This window comes from Acyrthosiphon pisum, chromosome X (assembly GCF_005508785.2).
Source record: "Acyrthosiphon pisum isolate AL4f chromosome X, pea_aphid_22Mar2018_4r6ur, whole genome shotgun sequence".
Classification (NCBI taxonomy): domain Eukaryota; kingdom Metazoa; phylum Arthropoda; class Insecta; order Hemiptera; family Aphididae; genus Acyrthosiphon; species Acyrthosiphon pisum.
Window position 1 is genome coordinate 84,592,578 of NC_042493.1, and position 18,103 is coordinate 84,610,680.

At 25.5% G+C, this 18,103-nt stretch overlaps 1 protein-coding gene across 2 annotated transcripts; it reads right to left on the reverse strand.

The window, feature by feature from the left end:
• Positions 1–3,714: 3,714 nt before the first annotated feature.
• On the reverse strand, positions 3,715–17,501 carry LOC100162579 (G2/mitotic-specific cyclin-B3). 2 transcript variants are annotated; one of them, XM_001952399.5, is made up of 10 exons: positions 17,232–17,501; positions 13,891–14,014; positions 6,594–6,751; positions 6,264–6,449; positions 6,078–6,192; positions 5,775–6,005; positions 5,546–5,704; positions 5,311–5,485; positions 4,699–4,801; positions 3,715–4,628 (listed from the first exon to the last, which is right to left on the reverse strand). In XM_001952399.5, exons 2-10 carry the CDS (start codon positions 14,011–14,013, stop codon positions 4,568–4,570), a joined length of 1,311 nt encoding a protein of 436 aa, XP_001952434.2. In that variant the 5' UTR covers position 14,014; positions 17,232–17,501; the 3' UTR covers positions 3,715–4,567. The 2 variants fall into 2 exon arrangements, with proteins under 2 accessions (XP_001952434.2, XP_016658645.1); XM_016803156.2 differs by lacking the exon at positions 17,232–17,501 and adding an exon at positions 16,978–17,193.
• Between the last annotated feature and the right edge of the window lie 602 nt (positions 17,502–18,103).

Below are 18,103 nucleotides of genomic sequence, written 5' to 3' on the forward strand. Positions count from 1 at the left end.
ATTACATTTTAGATTCTGAGTAAAACGATGAATGTATTGATTTTACAATGATGTGTTTTTTATTTTTTTTTTTTTTTGTGTCTGTCATCCCCATTTAGGACAGAAAAGTGCTTAGATTTTCTTCAACAGTATCTTTTTTGATAGAAAAGTGAATCTATTTGGTACTTAATTTTCCAGTAGTTTTCAAAAGCGCCGTTAAAAACAAAAGAAAAATTAAGGAAAACGGGAATTTTTACGCAAAATCTATTTTCAAGAAAATTGATTTTGTTTTTGGTGTAACTCTAAAACAAATGGACGAATATACATTTAATTTTCAGTGATTGTTTATACATCTATTTTCTATACACCATACAATTTTGAAAATAATTTGACTCTTTTTGAGCTGTTTACAGACATTTCAATTTTTTTAGTTTTTTTTTTTCTATAAATATCAATACAACTTTATTTGTTGGGTAAAAAATCTTGAAAATTTAATACAAGTCTCCTACTAAATTGTTACAATGAAATTTGAAAAATATTAAAAATACATATGCACAATTTTATTTTATAAGCATTTAAAGATGGAATTTTGACAAGATTTTAAAATTGAAAAATGACCTCTCTAATAAGTACATTCTTGATCCAATTTGCTATATTATGTTTAAATCAAAGCACTCCTCCTAGTAGAAATTTTGCTTACTGGATAAAAAAAATAAAAAAATAAATATCATTGTAAAACCACTAGCTTCCTCAATCCGCTCAGAATTGAAAAAAATGAGTTATTCATTATTATAGATTTTTTTCTGTTTTTAGTTTTACTAATAATAATAATCCAGATAATAACATTCACTTAGATCAGAGATTGGAAAACTCAAGTGGAAATTTTTTAAAATCTAATTGTTGCGCCGTGCCGCACCTACTTTTTATATCGCGGTTTGCGGCAGCGACTTGCGGATGTGTTGGGACTTGGGAACCAAGGATACTTAACATTATATAACCACAAATGTTAGTTAATAATACTCAAATGCTTATACAAATGCGCTCGGCGCTAAATAATTTAATATGTAATGACAATAAATTATAATATAATAAAAGAGGTGAAAAAACCGAGAAGGGCGCCCCAAAATACAATAATACACTTCATACAATCATACTATTACAATAATAATAACCTTAACCTGGTGACGATGGTAGGGAACAGCGGCATACAGAATCAACCAGCGGTGGCATAGCTATCGACGGAACGCAACAGTTTGACGGTAACGAGCTATTGGCAGCACACAATAAGTCAGGGGCGCCATTTCAGTTGATATCAGAGTATATAATATTTAAGTATAATCTTATCCATACGACCGTTAAGTGTAAAATAATGCTAAAATAGTTGTATAAATTGAGTAAATTCGACAAAATTGCAATTAAATTTAAAAAAATCGCAAAAATTGCAAAAAATTGCTAGATTTGAATTCGTACTTACATGAAACGTATTGAAAACTTACTTAGCAATTAATTGAAAAAGTAGAAAAAAAGTTGCAAATGCAACATCATCCGTGCCCTACTCATTAGTCATTAAACTTTAGTAACTTAAAAATTAAATAAAAATTTAAAAACATTAAAATAATTTTTTATTACTTTTTTTGTATATTTTAGATTCCGAGTGAAACGATGAATGTATTGGTTTTACGGTGAGGTGTGGTTTTTTTGTCACTAAAAGTACACTAAAAATGCTTAGATTTTCTAATTTCTTCAACAGTACCTATCTTTTCTGATAGGAAAGTGAATCTAGTTGGTACTATAGATCAAAAGTAAAAATTTCTCAGTCGTTTTAAAAGCGCCAAGAAGAACAAAAGAAAATTAAGAAAACAGGAATTTTTACGCAAAATCTGTTTTCGAGAAAATTGATTTTGGTTTTTGGTGCAACTCTTAAACAACTGACCGTAGGTACATGACATTTTGACTGAATGTTTATATTAGCATTTTCTATACACCATAACATTTTCCAAATATTTTTACCTATTTTGAGCTCTTTACGGACATTTTCAGTTTCCATTGTTTTTGTTTTTTTTTTCTATAAATATCAATAAAATTGTATATGTTGGTTAAAAAAGCTTGAAAATTTATTAGAAGGCTTCTAGTAAGTATATTGTTTCAAAGGTAAATGAAAAAAATTTAAAATCCAGTCACAATTTTTTTTTTATAAGCATTTAAAGTTCAGATATTGACAAAATACGTAAAAATAACGAAAATTTGCAAATTATTTTGAGTTCGAAATTCCTAAAAAATTTTCTTTTAAAATCTAAGATCTGAAAATGTAATACAAGATAATTCATAAGTTTGTCTATCTTTATCAAAAAAAAAATATCTTCAAGTAAATCAAATTTTTATGAGCATTTGAATTTCATATTTTTACAAGATTGGATATTTAATCCATTAATTACGTAGCGGATTTTGTTATTTCGTTATAATTCAAAAACGAATAACTGTAGATACCTGGTAATTTCACTGACATTGTCAGTTTTAAATTTTTTTAGTTTTTTTTCTATAAATATCAATAATAATTTATTTGTTGGGTAAAAAAGCGCGAAAATGTAATGTAAGGCTCCTATATATTGTTACAATAGCAGTTGAAAAACATTGAAAATACATACATAGGCACAATTTTTTTTATAGACATTTAAAGTTCGAATTTTGACAAAATATATCAAATTTAAAATTTAATAATTATTTTTAGTTGAAAATTTATAAAATGTTATAGCTAAACTTTTATAGCTAAAGATTAAAAATTGAAAATAAGGTTTCACGTAAATAGGTTATATATAAATTACTTTATTCACAATAATATCATCAAATATACTTAGTAATATCATAGACTGACTGACCGCCTTCGCTCAGAATCGTTTTTCTTAAACAACGATATTATATCATTGAATTCAAATTTAACACTATCCATTACAGTGACCCACTTGTAACCTACTGAACAGGCGTACAGCAGAGCGACATCCACTTACCCACCTTTTTTATTTTGTTTTATTGCTACAGCAATTTTTTGACGGCAGTTAATTAAAGTATTGCTGATTGTGCCAAAGAAAACATTTGTAAATATACAAGATTTAAATGCCATTATTATTATTTAAAACAAATTCCATGTAATATTTAAATTATTGAATAAAAAAGTAACAAGGTTAAGCAAAAAATTTTAAAATGCTTTCACTTTACAAAATGTGTTATATGTTGTTAAGATTATAATACAATATTGTTATGATGAACTATTTATAATTCTTAATGCAACTACCTATGTTATAATTATGCAATTTTGAGATGATAAATATATACAACATTTTTTAACATACGTTTGTTGTTTGTATAGTATAATATTTCAAAATAATAATACTCTAATGCATGAATATTGCATTTATTAATTTCCATTAACGACATACGATAATATATAATTTATCACGTTCAATTTTATCAGTATGACATACATGACTAGTGCATTGTAAAGAATGCTTTTTTAACCGTAAGAAAAAATGTATAACCAAAAATTGTCAATTTTTGAGTTACTACACTAAAATACACAGTGCACTTTCTTGCTTCATAGTTGACCTTAATTATTGTTTGTGATTATACATTTTAATATACGAGTTGAAGACCCCTGCTGTAGATATAATCTACTTATTAGTATAGAACACATTACCCTGTGAAGTTGACAACATTTTTATAGCAGGAAATAAGAGCATGTGAAAACAAAAACACCGACTTTTAATATCTAATATACAAAAAAAAAAAAAAATGTTAAAAATACATAAATTAAATTTGGTATTATTTTAGCAAGATTGATTTAAATGTTGCACATTTCTTATCAGATTTAAATATCACTTTAATAAATATTAATTGTTTTAATACAAATCCGCTCCCAAATTACATATAACTAAAATAAATTGAAACTAATATAACTGTCTTCATTTTTTATTATCAAAATTAAGTTTAACAACATACAAGATAAGTTAGATAATACCCAAAAATATAACATTGAAAAAAAGAATTCAATTTAATACAACCAGTTTTATAAAATATAGTTCTTTACAATACATTGAAAAAAAAAACACATATTAAAAACCTATCATTACATGTAACTTTCTTATTATTTTCTAAAACATTGAAGTGGGATGGAAGGCAATAATACAAATTATAGTTAATTTCGTTAACATCAGCCTCTAACATTATCAATATGATAAAAATAAAACATTTATTATTAATCAGCAAAACAGTCTGATACAAAAGAAAAAAATTTAATACGTATAATATAGAAGTACATATTCAGGTACGTTCTAACATTTTAAGACACTAAATTATAAATATAAATTAACGATAGTTTCAATGTTTAAGTAATTACTAAAGTGATTAACTACAAAACAATTTTAAATGGATAATATACATTGTACGTTTTATATAATATGTGTAATTTGTTGAGTAAGTGAACCCGTCTAAAAAACCTTATTAGAAGAATAAAGTAAAAAAAAACCAATGATAATATCGATAGATCACTAAACAAAAATGCATTTTATTTCCAAATACGCTGAATATTCCTGGTTTAGTCAAAAGTAAGTTTGGAATTGCTTAATAATGACTTATTAGCAACTTTGAAAAAAGTCCTGAAACAAAAGATAAAATATATTAATTTCAATATACAATTTTCTTAAATCGATTTTTATTAATATTTACTCATGCGAATATTTTTGTTTAACAGCAGATAGATTTGAACTTTGAGTATGCAACATATTGTTTAATTCAATAACTGTTTCTTTAATTTCTGTTACTCGATAATCTTAAAATAAACAATTAATTAATGCAATAGGATTCAATGTCAAAATAATTCTAATACAATAATACGATAAATTAGTAAGGTACATTTAAAGTTTTATCTAATTACCTATTTGTTGCCACTATAGGCTAACTTTCATTAAAAGTTATTTATTGTATTATGATTTCTTTATTGTAAGCTGAATATAATATATTAATACACAAATATACATTTACTAATTATATGCGTTATATAAATATTGATGTAATATTAACCTTTATCGTTTTCATTAGTGAAATTTTATTTTTAGTGATAACTGATAAGACCAAAATACCCAACATTTTAATTGAAAATCTAATATTTATGTTATATTGTAAGAGTTATAAAACAAGATTAATTCTATTCTTGATAAAAGAAACCATACAAAATTAAACTCATAAAATTGAATAGTATATTATATTGTTTCAGAATTTCAAATATTACTAGATTAATATCTGTTCAACAATGCTTTCTCAATAAAATGTAAATATTACCTGTATATTTGAAAAATTCTTTTGTTTCTATCACTTTATTGCACATTTTAAATGCCAAATATAAGGATGCTGCGGCTTTCTGTGAATCTTTTAAAGTCACAAATTTATAATCTAACAAACTGCATTCCAATATATATCTTGCTAATGTTAATAAAACCATTTGGCATTTCATGCACTAAAAATGAAAGTGAAAATTAAAACATCAATAGTAATTAGCGATAAACAATTCACTTACACGGGCATAGCGCCTTAAAAATACATAAGACAGAGGAACATTGATTTCATACTTTAAAGCTCTAAATAATTCTTTTTCGGTTACAAACAATTCATCTTCTGTATAAATATACTTGCTATGTTTGACTAGGTCGTAAGGGAAACCAGGCTCCCCTCTCTCCTATTCAAAAACAAAGTGAATTATTTATAATGAAATAATACCTAAGTATTAGAAAGTCCTTTTTACTTACATCAATTTTAGTAGCTAACAATAATGCTCCAGAGGCTAAAAGTTGAAATTTATTTTGTAACGTTTCATTTTTCATTAAATACAAATCAATTAGTTTGACAGCCATATACAATACTTCGTGATTTAACCCATACATTTCTTGTAAGCTCACTAACCAGTTAACAACGATTGCTCGATGTTTTGCAGTTAATTCGGGTTGACTACTAATATAATCAGTAACAGTAAAGTTATCCTAAGAAATAATGAATTAATACACTGTGCAATTGTTTTCGGATTCATAATTATCTATGAAAATTATATTTACTTCTCTTTGCTTAAGGTATTTTATAATATCTCTTGCATAACAACCCACATATATGAAATTATTCCAACTGGTCTGATCTATTTCAAATATTTCTTCTGCATTACTGTTGACACTCCTATTAATTAACAAGATCCATGTAATATTATTAGAAGATAAAAAATGTAATGTAATTGATAATTATCATACAACTCTTGTGCAGCAGAGTGGTACAAATCTGATTGGTTATTTTCAAGAGAGGAGCGGTGTGTGTTATCAACAGCAGTTGTATACAGTTCATCAGATTTTGCAGAATGTCTCGAAACTGCTGTTTCTTCAAGAGTTGATTTGTATAAATTACTATCATCTGAACTATTTAAAGATAAACGTGCAGCTCTGAAATTTAAATAATGAAAGCATTTTAATTATGAATATAATTCAAATGTTTTGGCATTGTTTTAATATATATATATATATATATAAATTATTTTTTGTTTGTTAATTAATTACAAGCAAATTCATAAATAAAATCATACTAACTCTTTTGTACTTGATCGGGTCTCTGGTTTTTTAACAACAATAGGTTGAGAAATTTCTTTTTTTTGTTGGGTAATCTTACATGTATTTTCTGTCTTAGTAGAATCATCATTTTTGACAACTTCTAATGGTTTAGTCGTTTGAGAACTTGTTTTAACACCCTGAAAAAATATGAATTCAGTCTTATAATGATAATTCTAGAAGTAGATTAAAATAGGCAAACTATACTAAAAAATTATTAAATAACTAATATATTTGTTTTTGTTTTCCATATAAATGTTTTCAATTTCTTTTGCAAGAATAATAAATTATATATGACAAAACAAAAACCGGGGAATTAGCCCTGCTGTATAATATATTAATATATGATAGGTATCAGTTAAATTTGAATTCAATAATAAAATATTAGATAGGTAGTTTATAAAATTCATTCTAAAAGGACACTGACTATTAGACTATATTACTAAAGATAGGTATTTTAATATATATTGTTGCAAGTAATTTATTTTTTCTATTAATAATTTATTGTAATATGATTTTTTAAAAAGTTACAAAATTGTCCACTTTACCCACCTAGGTAGACAAATTGGTTAGTCAATGATTTAATTAATCAGACTTAGGACCTTCTTAGTACCAAACTAATTTTTAAAAAAAACCATTAAACATAACTAAATGAGCTTTTTGAAATAAATGAATAAAACATATGAAACACCTTCTTTCATAGGAACATATACAATTGTGACCAATAGATGAATTATCACCATGGTAACCACTTTGTACTTTTCAGTGTTTAATTTACTATTTAAAAACAGTAATCATATTAACTAATTAAACTTAAATCAATTCAATAGTATATATATAATTATGTAGATTTCAAAAAAAAATAAAATTTGATAAATTAATTATTATGTTTATTAAATTTAATTATTTATTCAGTACACATACATAGTTACATCAAAAAATTTAATTTGTCACACAAAAAATGAAATATTAGTTTTAAACGAAAACAGCAAATGTTTTTATCATTAGTGGTTTATCAGTTGATAAATATGACAACAATGAATCAATCCACGTGATAATATAATCAGCAAATTATATCTTTACGACAGAATAATAAAACATGACCACTTTACCCGCTATGGTCACTTTGTATCAATATCACATTTGGTGTAAATTGCAAGTATCTTCGGTTATTAGTTATTGAATAACAATGAAAGGAGAAATCCGTTGTATGAGAATTTGTTAATTTACGGTTGAATATCAAAACTAACAGCACACTATTGAAACTAGTTAACATGAATGAATAAGGAATATATATTTTTTTAAGTTTAAACCAATGGTACATATTTGTTGGAAAACTAAGATAACTGACACAGTTTAAGAAGTTATAGGTTTTTCAAGTTTTTACAAGTGGAGTAAAGTAACAAAGTTTGACAATTAATGTTAGAAGATAAACTATAAATTATAATTAGGGCTCGGATTTATATGTAAATACATATTTTTACTGTGACTTGATAAATTAATTTAGGTAAGTGATAAATTTGTTTCAAGGGATTTCCATCGTAATGAACTATATTTTATTTTACATATTTTTACATATTTTGTCATAAGTACATATTTTTACATATTTCTCAATAATTCCATTTTTCGACAATTTACGATTTATTAATAGTTGTATACGATGTATACGATTTCCCATGTTTCAAAAAGTATGTAAACAAAATAATACCAATTATTGAACTAATCGACCGTAATCTACGGTCGATATAATATTATGTTCGACATTTGTGACCTCGATAAATGATAAAATATAACGATTTATTAATACGTGTTTGCGTTTGAAGTACCGACAGCGAGTTAGTATACCCTCATCGACGAACGGGACGTGTTATTTTGAATTTGCCGTGTTAGTGTTAAATTATGCTGAAAGTTCGAGTGTCCAAAGTTGGAAAAGCTAAAAACTATGTACTAGAATTTACTAAAGCAAAAATGCTCGGCATATTACAAAAAAATCCTGGTTTAGACTGCCTAAAATTAATTAGAGATACACATTGCGAAATTAATGGGGTAATGTTTCCGGCTGAACTCACTGCTTTGGGCATTGCAAATATGAAATTTGCACCCATTACCTCGGTGGAAGTCGAGCGCTCCTTCAGTCGGCACAAATCTGTGTTACTACCAAACCGTAGATCATTTAACTTTGACAATTTGAGCATGTATATGGAATCTCATTGCTTTCAAGATCAAGATCAAGATGAATAATGGTAGTAAAATAAGTAAATTAGATAATAATGTCATTTGTAAAGCAATGTTTTATATTTTTTTGAAATTTTTTTTTATTCCATATTTTCATTTTTTAATCACATATAAAGTGATTTATTATTACATATATATTTACATATTTTGGTTTTTTTAATACATATAAATCCGAGCCCTAATTATAATCTATAGAAAAAATTGAAAAATGAAATACATGTTTGTATTTTAAGTAGGTATTTGACGTTTATTTAAATAGATAAAAGATTTAAAAATGATTACAAAATATGCATGTTTTGACTTTTGACCAATAAAAAGTGCTTATAAACATTATTTTTAAATAGTGAGACCTTTCTTAACAGACACCTCTAAATGACAAACATATTTTGGGAAAAAAACAACAAACTGGACCCTCTGAGATATTTCAGTGGCTGTTATCCAGTATTTACGTTTCTATAATATTATTAATATTAATTGTAAGTTTCAAATGTTTATAAATATCTCAAATAGAACCGAACAATTTGAAAAATTATATCAAGTACAGAATGTGTTAACCGAGGTGTTAACATAAATATTGGGTAAAAATCAACGGTAATTACATTTAGAATTATAAAAAAAAACTTTGTTTCGAAAATGTGTGTTAGGTAAAGATTATTTATCATTGACTGATTTATTTAAGAGATCAAAAAATCTTGTATCTATATACCAATTTAACAAGTATAACGTCAAACAAAACACTTTTAATAAAAAAAACTATAATAATTAATCTTTTATAAAATGTATTATAAATTAATTGTTTATTATTTAAATATGAATTAAATGTGACTTGAAGTCTTGTGTTAAAAATAGATACAATCTCATTAACATGTACTTTGGTTAAATTGTAAAAATGACTCAAACAATTAATTACAAAAAAAAAAATCAATAATTGTCGCAAAACGATTATACACTTAACATTAATAATGAAGAAAAAATACATTTTTAATAAAAAATAAAATTGCATATTTATTACCGAGATAAATATTATATATTCATATAGGTAAATATTATTATATATCGATGGTTATAAACTAAAAGAGCTTAAGCACCAATTTCAAAATTGTTGGGAAGAGCTGAAACACATATATTTTCACATAAATTGTGTTAACATTTTAGAACATTGTATAACAGATCATTTTGAGACTTGATATGAAATATAATAAGTTTTTAAGTGTTTTTTATTGATTAATTATTCATTATAATAATACATTTGTGTATTTAAAGCCAATTTAAAAAAAAAATGACTTTAACGCGCCTTTTTTTTCTGAGCCTGGCACTTACGGCCCAAAGATGTTCTATTGAATACAATGGCTTTCAAAGTTTAATATTGTTATTTTTTTTATATTATTCATTAAATTTAATAAAGATTTGTACTAAAACTATTAAAAAAATTTTAAATATAAGCTTAAGATCTAAAATTATTATTTTAGATTTAATAATACTAATATTTAATAAAATCTTCATAAAATATACAAATACACTTTAGTACATACTTAGTAAACTATTAAAACTAAATATTTACCTAGGCTCTAATTTATTTTTGAAAATTGTTCTTGTACCTAAGATAATTATAATAATGAATAATATAATGCACTGAGTACTGGTACCAACGTCAGTTAAGTAAAATAAGCATTCTATTATTATAATAATTTTTTATTCTTAAGTTTTTAAGTTTCATTAAAATTATATAGATGTATTGCAATTATTTATTTATTTTTAAGCAATAATATGTTATAGAAATTTAGAACGATAAATAAAAATGTTATATCAGATTTCCTTGAATGCTGTTTACGACTTTTATTTGAAATTTATTCCCAATTTTTTCATTCCCTTCAATTCTATTAACAAATTATATTGATGTTTAGATTGGATTAATCGTTGTATAATCATGCCGTTTACAACAATATGCAAAACCATAAATTTTGAAAAAAGTACTGCTTACGCGCTTTTACCTTCTAACCATGGATATATTTAATGATTTGTATTTTGTATTTACTTTATTATGTTCAATAGAATAATACCAAAATAATATAAATATGGGTAAATGGTAATAAAAGTACATAGTTTTAAACATAATTATAAAGGTTAAATATAGGTACTATAACAGTTTAACTATAGAATATAAAAAGATTTATTTGATAATTAATACTATGATAAATTATAAATTGTCCAACTTTATGAATATTTTCACAAAAAATAATTGTCATGAAAATTTACATCACTATAGTCCAGTGGCGGTCAAATGATTTTGTCATTGGTGGGGGGGGGGGGGGGGGCTGATTGTTTAACATATGCATTATTTTATCATTAAAAATATAATTTATGGTTATGTCTAATATCAATTTATAAAATTATGGTAAATACAAACATTATTTATAACTTAGGTATACAGACCGAATCACGAACATTCCCCTCCCCCCGACTTTTTTCGGTGTAGTAGGACATTTTCTCCTGATATATTTTTGATGCAGTCATTTCCCCCCATTTTTTTTTTAAAGTTTTCTATTTAATAATAATAATTTATTATTTAATGTGAAAAATGTATTATTTTATTATTAAATTTTTTGCCTATTGTCTAAAATTTTCATAAATATAATAAATTATAAATGTATATTTTTGATCAACTGAACTACTTGAATAAAATTCAAACTGGTAGTCTTAACAAAAAAAAATATATATTTATTTAGAAATAACTAGGGTTTGGATTTGAAGGCAATATAATCAATAAAAAAAGCATTTAAAATGTATAAAAGGCAAAAAAAGGCATTTAATTTATATAAAAAGTCAATTCATAAATATAGGTACTACAAAATAAAATAGTGAACATTTTTTAAACACTTTCAAATGCACACATTTTGAGATAAATACAAATTAAAAATGAGCATGAATACTAAACTAAATTAAGTTTATACTATTTTGTATAAATAGATTACCTTTTTCTTTAAGCAGGTTTGTCCTAAGAATTAGTTAAAAACAATTTTAAAAATTAACTTACTTGAGTTATACCAGTTAATTTAATGCAAAATAAACTAGTTGGTATTAAAAAAAAAAATTGACTACCATGTATTTTGATAAGCTGTCTTCAGAAAAACAGTTACGGTTTGGGCTCAAAATATTTTTATACATCGAAAAGGATCTATCTACCTCCACCGAATAGGTGTACGGATAATTTTATGGCCATACCAAATACTCGATAAGACGATATCGATAAATATTGCGAAGAATAAAACCCATTTGTAGCGATAATACGTAAGCTGTGTATAAAATTATAAAATCAACTGAAAATTAAACACAAAAAAGGCATTTATGAGTAAAAAAGGCAAAAAAAAATACATCCATCGTCTTAGAAATTAAATGAAACACATTTTTGTATAAAAATTATTTTTCTATTATGATTAATAAAATAAAGGCATTTGCCTTCAAATCCGAACCCTAGAAATAACAAAAGAATAGTAATCAAATGTTTTTTTAAAAAATGTATCATTTTTATGCCTGAATTTTTAGCTATTTTTACTAATTTTTAATGCTTAAAATATAAAATATATGCTTATTTTTTTTTTAATTTTTATTTGTGAAGTAATTCAGTGGATCGAACAAATAGATTTATAACCTATTATATTTATGAAAAAAAAAATGTTTATATTAAATTTTATATTTAAAAAAAAATAATTTCATTTTAAATAATAAATAATTTTGTATTATTAAATTCAATATTATTAGTCAATAATAAACTTTAAAAAAAAAATTGGGGGGAAATGTCCATGTCAAAAATATATCAGGGGGGAAAATCCTACTACACCGAAAACAATCAGAGTTAAAATGTCCATTTAACATACAGACTTTATAAATATATTATAGTATTAACAATATTTTTTTATATTAGTAAGTCTATTTTTTTGTTTTTTTTTTTTGCTAATTCGTCAAGTACCTTGTTGGATGTTATATTTATAACCCCACAATGAACAGCCATAGTAAAAATATTACCGCTAAGTCCACAACTTGATTTTCTAGTGATTTTATATTGAATATTAGTGATCTTACTTATTTTTTCACCCACCGAGCGTTTAGAAGTAGAGCAACTTGCATCAAAATAGCTAGTAATTTTCCTTTTATAGACATAGTAATTGTGAAAATGTAAAATAGACAAAATAGTCAATATTACAAAAGACACCAACCATATAATAGTAAGTAATACACTTTAGTGCACTCCAGTAATACACGGACCCACAGTAGAAAACACGAGTACGAAAGAGTAAAGACGAATCATGGTGGTAACTAAATATTATGAGTTATGACAAATAATAAGCAATCGATATTTCAAGTTTTCAACCAACTAATGACCTGTGGCTGGAAGTACGTAATATTGTAAAATATACCTACCGATCTCACAATCGCCTGTATGGACCAATGTTCTGGGAAAGTGTACCTAGAGCTAGTAGTTGTTATTGAGAATTTTCGATGATAGAGTGGGATAATTCCCATATTATATTTTACAACTAAATATTAATAATAATAATAATATCCTAGTTCCTACTTCCTAGATATGAGTCTAGATAATAATATAGTCATGTCATATAAACACGTTTAAACATATTTTGACATTCTGTCAAAATTTACAATAGTTGATCATTTGTTTTTAGAAAATAAATAAAACAAAATTGAATGCATTATAGAATATACTTAATTATAAATTGTTATAAATATTGAAAAAAAATTCATGGGGGGTCTATCCCCCTCATCCTCCCTCGTTTGACCGCCACTACTATAGTCTATTCCACAAGAGAATAATCAGTCCGCCGACCGATTCTCATCAGGGCCACACATCTCCCATCAACTTCCCTGTGTTAGCGTGATCATGTGATTCTCAACGCACCAATCGAATCATTTGTGATGCGCGAAAAGTGATTATTTTCTCGTGGAGTAAACTATAGGTAAGTACACATATTATTTTATGATTTTGAAATATATAAATAATAAGACATAAAACAAAATAAAAACTACTTACAGTTACATTATTTGTTACAAGATCTAACAAAGCAGCTCTTCTATCTAATGGACGGTTCTCTTTGGAATAAGGTTCAGTTTTCAAACCGGTTTTTTTTAATTGATTTCGAGTGATTGGTGGCATTCTGAAATAACATTTTAAAAACATAATGCACAGTTTGACTTATTTTAATTGTATTAACAAACATACAATCATTTACTATTAAAATTTAAAATTTAATTAGTCAAGCTGTTATTAAAAATTATCAGATTGTAAGTTTTGATCTAAAATAATTATATTTCACTATAATATCAATGTAATGGTAGTACTCATTACCTAAACAATAACTTATTGTATATTGATTAATGTATAGGTACACATAATATATAAGTCTACCGTTTAGTTAATAATAAATTAAATCTAGTTATTAATATTATATTTTCATCCATAATAAATTAATATTTAAATAAAAGTACATACTCCAATTTGTTTAAGTTATACATAGTTTTATTTCTTTAGATTGTTTTAACTGTATGTTTCTGCGAATCAATATCATTATTTTATAAAAGTAAATAAACAATGTATTAATTAATTTGTTGACTATAATTATGATTTATAATAATAATAGTATCATGATAAAATTTCATAAAAATGTTCAATAACTGAAAATTATTAAAAAAATTTTGTATAGGATTTTGTAATTTTTTTTTTTAATTTGTTAATTTTTAAATAGGCCATTTGTTAATTATATATTTTTCACAAAACACTTACTGACTTACTTATAGAATAAAAATACTAACTGTTAAATATAATTTATTACTTTAAAATGTAGGTTATAAATTAAAAAAAAATATATAAATTATCCGGTATCCCTATCGTTATTATCACAGTATTTATTAATATGACTAAATACATAAAATTAAAAAATGTTAATACTATTATTATTTATTATATATTATGAAAAATTTGTAATCGTAACTACGGCCTATGCCTACCTCTACTGGTATTTGTGTATGGTGTACCTAAGTCATTTTATTTCATATATCTGAACTTTCTAGGTATACCTAGAGCTTTAAATTTTCAAATGAAAAATTTCAGTTGTTGAAGTTTTTCAAGCTAACAGCTCTAATAAAATATATTATTTTTTAACTGTTTAGTTAAAACTATCATCAATACATTAATTAATTAATTTTCTCTCTATCTGATATTAATTGAATATTGTCTGTATGTATGCCATCTGTATGGCTTGCTGTTTAGTAAAACCCCTGCATTAAATTAAGCTTCTGAGTAAATTTCTTAACTTTAGAGTCTAAGATGTTTAATAGGAAAATTTTGAACAAATTTTAATTTTACATTTAGTCCCAATTTAATATGATAAAAAAGGTTTTAAGTTCAGAATATGTTATTTTATATTCTTAAATAGCAATGGCATAATTACCAAGCAGACAAACAAGGCACTGGAATTTATAGAAAAATATGTTATTAAGCAATACTTTATAACTTACTACTTGTAATGTTGTATTTAGAATTTTTATAAAAATTCTAATAGTGGCAGTTATAATTACCATTATTTTGTATTTTACTATTTTACATTTTCTAAATTGGTTTAGACTTGTGTTAAAATAAGTACAGTAAAAATATACGTTTGCTGTTAGAGAAATCTGATAAAATATTATTAGGTACTAATAATAAAAACAATAAATTGTGAATGGCTAACTCTCAATACAGTCTACTAAAAAGCCTACTGATGAATAATAATAAAAGATGTGTTCTACAACACAATATACAATTGTCTTAAATTTAGTGGTTTTACTTACATAAAATAATTAATTATTAAGCATGATTTTATGGATTGAAAAAATAAAAACATTTTTTTAATCATTATTTTTAACCCTTTTTTTAAACTGTTTGCCTACTTAAATTGTGGATTTTTCAGTTAGAATATACTATACATTTTCTTTTACAAACATTTTAAAAAGTAGATTATAATATACAGTAGACAGACTATAATCATAGGCTTAGCCCCACCCCCTAATTTTATTTAAGCCCCTCATTTTTTAAATACCTATATTCATTCTTAAATCCATAATCATTACGAGACAGTACCTAATATAAAAATGATCAAATATAAAAAAAATGTAACTATTGGATTTCTTAGCCAACTCGATAGTCAGTGTTCGAGCATGTTGTCTAATAACGCAACGCTTCTGTCTTTCTTACTCATAGCTCTAACCTCTAATACTTTATATTCTATAATAGTATATAATAATATAATAGAAACTCACTTAGAAACCGTAAAGGTAATATTTTGTATATCCGAGTTCACCGGACTATAATTTATTCTAACGTTTTATTCTTTAAAGTATAATAATTAATAGTTTGATTTATCAAAAACAACTTTATTTCTTCGTGTGTCAAGTGTTTTTTTCCTCAATATTTCTGTGTGTCAGTTGTTTTTTGAAGTTAAATAATATCAAGAAATAATATGTTTAGCATTTATAATTTAAAAAGAAATGAAACACTTAGTAATTTTGATTCCTTAAACTATCAACTTTACGAGATTTCCTCTATAAAAATTGTTGAAAATAATGAGCAAGCCAGGAAAATGATTGTAAGTGGAGAGGGAGTGTAGGGGTATAGCCCCTGCAAGTCTGTGTTGATTTTATAAATTTAGCTCCCCCCAAAACAGTTGTCCAAATTGTACCTATGACTATATTACTAGTTGCAATAACTCAATATAATACACCATTATAATGATACTAAACAATCTAAATTATTATTACCTATAACAAAATTGATTTTGTAATACTAATATTTAATCTGGGACATAACATGATAATACAGGTGATGTGAATATCATAGCTATAGTGGAACATAAAGCATTGATGCTATACCTACTTAAATGCATAGTGTATTGTATAGTTTTTAGTACCTACCTACACAAAGCAGTAGTAGATAGTACAATAGAATATTATAATGAATAATGATACAGAGTTGATGGTACATGCCTGAGCTCAAATGCTGTTTTTTGTGAAATTGTAAATAACAATAAAAAACATAAAATTTGAAATATAGGTACCCAATCAAGATACAACAGTAGATACCTACGTTTTACTTGGAATTTCAAACAATTTTGTGTTTTGTAACAGAATTCAATAATTTTAAAGAAACGGCCGACGTGGTTGACTTCAATACAACAAACACATTATACATTTATAACAGTAAAAATTGTTTGCTATGAAATGTTCACTCGTCGTGGCATAATAATAAAAGTATGCAACAGCAAACGGCAAACGAAAATTACTAGACGCTACGGGAATGTTAATATAGACTGTATACTGTAAATTGTTGTGTAGACTTACTTGATAATGGACAAACAATTAGTGAAGTGGTGTTCACGTTTGCGACTGGTAAATAACAAAAATAATAATTTATTATGATGATGTTGATGATAATAACCAATAGAGATTTATTAACACGACTGTAATTGTTCACACATGTTTGTCTGAAAATCGAATCGAAAGAATCGGCAATCAGACCATATCAGTATAATATCACCACAAAAAACAAATGACCAATAATTAATAATAATTAAGCATTATAATAATAACCGTTACGCGTTATCAAAGTACCGAATCGTGTTGATTCGCGTAATCATATTAACCGAAAATCCTCACCGAGAGGTGGTTGAAACCGCGTTTAATACGTCATACAGGCCACAGCTGCTGCAGCGGTTGCGGATGGTGGCGCCGTGACGATACAATGCAGCCCGACACAATAATATGCCTTCCACGGGGCACGGACAACGGTCACCGCCACAATAATAGTAGGTATAGCCGTATAGGTGACGCCAAATGTAAAAAAATTATAATATTTTATACGAAGAGTGGGGAAGATGACCGTTATGCAAATTGTAAAGACGTATAAGAGGCCGAGGATGTCAACGCACTATTTGTTTTCTCTCTCTAGCCCACGCGCAGCATAGACAAAACGCATTAACGCAGAATCATTTTTCCATGTTTTTAAGTTATCTTAGAGTAAAATCACCTATTACAAAAAAGATAGAGATTAATATTTTTGAGGGAATCGATTTTATAATTTATTGTTATTCGACATTGTATTCGACTTTCAAAATAAACAAAAAAATGTTGTACATTTAAATTATGTTTTAATTGTCTTTGAGATTTGATATTTAGACAAATCGATAAGTCATTCCCTCAAAAATATTATTCTC

Bases quoted from the DNA above. Each gene is read 5' to 3' on its own strand.
- LOC100162579 (XM_001952399.5), bottom strand. From the start codon at position 14,013: ATGCCACCAATCACTCGAAATCAATTAAAAAAAACCGGTTTGAAAACT. The intron at 5,486-5,545 runs GTAAGTGAATTG...TTTCATTTTTAG, and splicing joins TTTTAAGGCGCTATGCCCGT to TGCATGAAATGCCAAATGGT. The intron at 4,629-4,698 runs GTAAATATTAAT...CTTTTGTTTCAG, and splicing joins AAACAAAAATATTCGCATGA to GACTTTTTTCAAAGTTGCTA.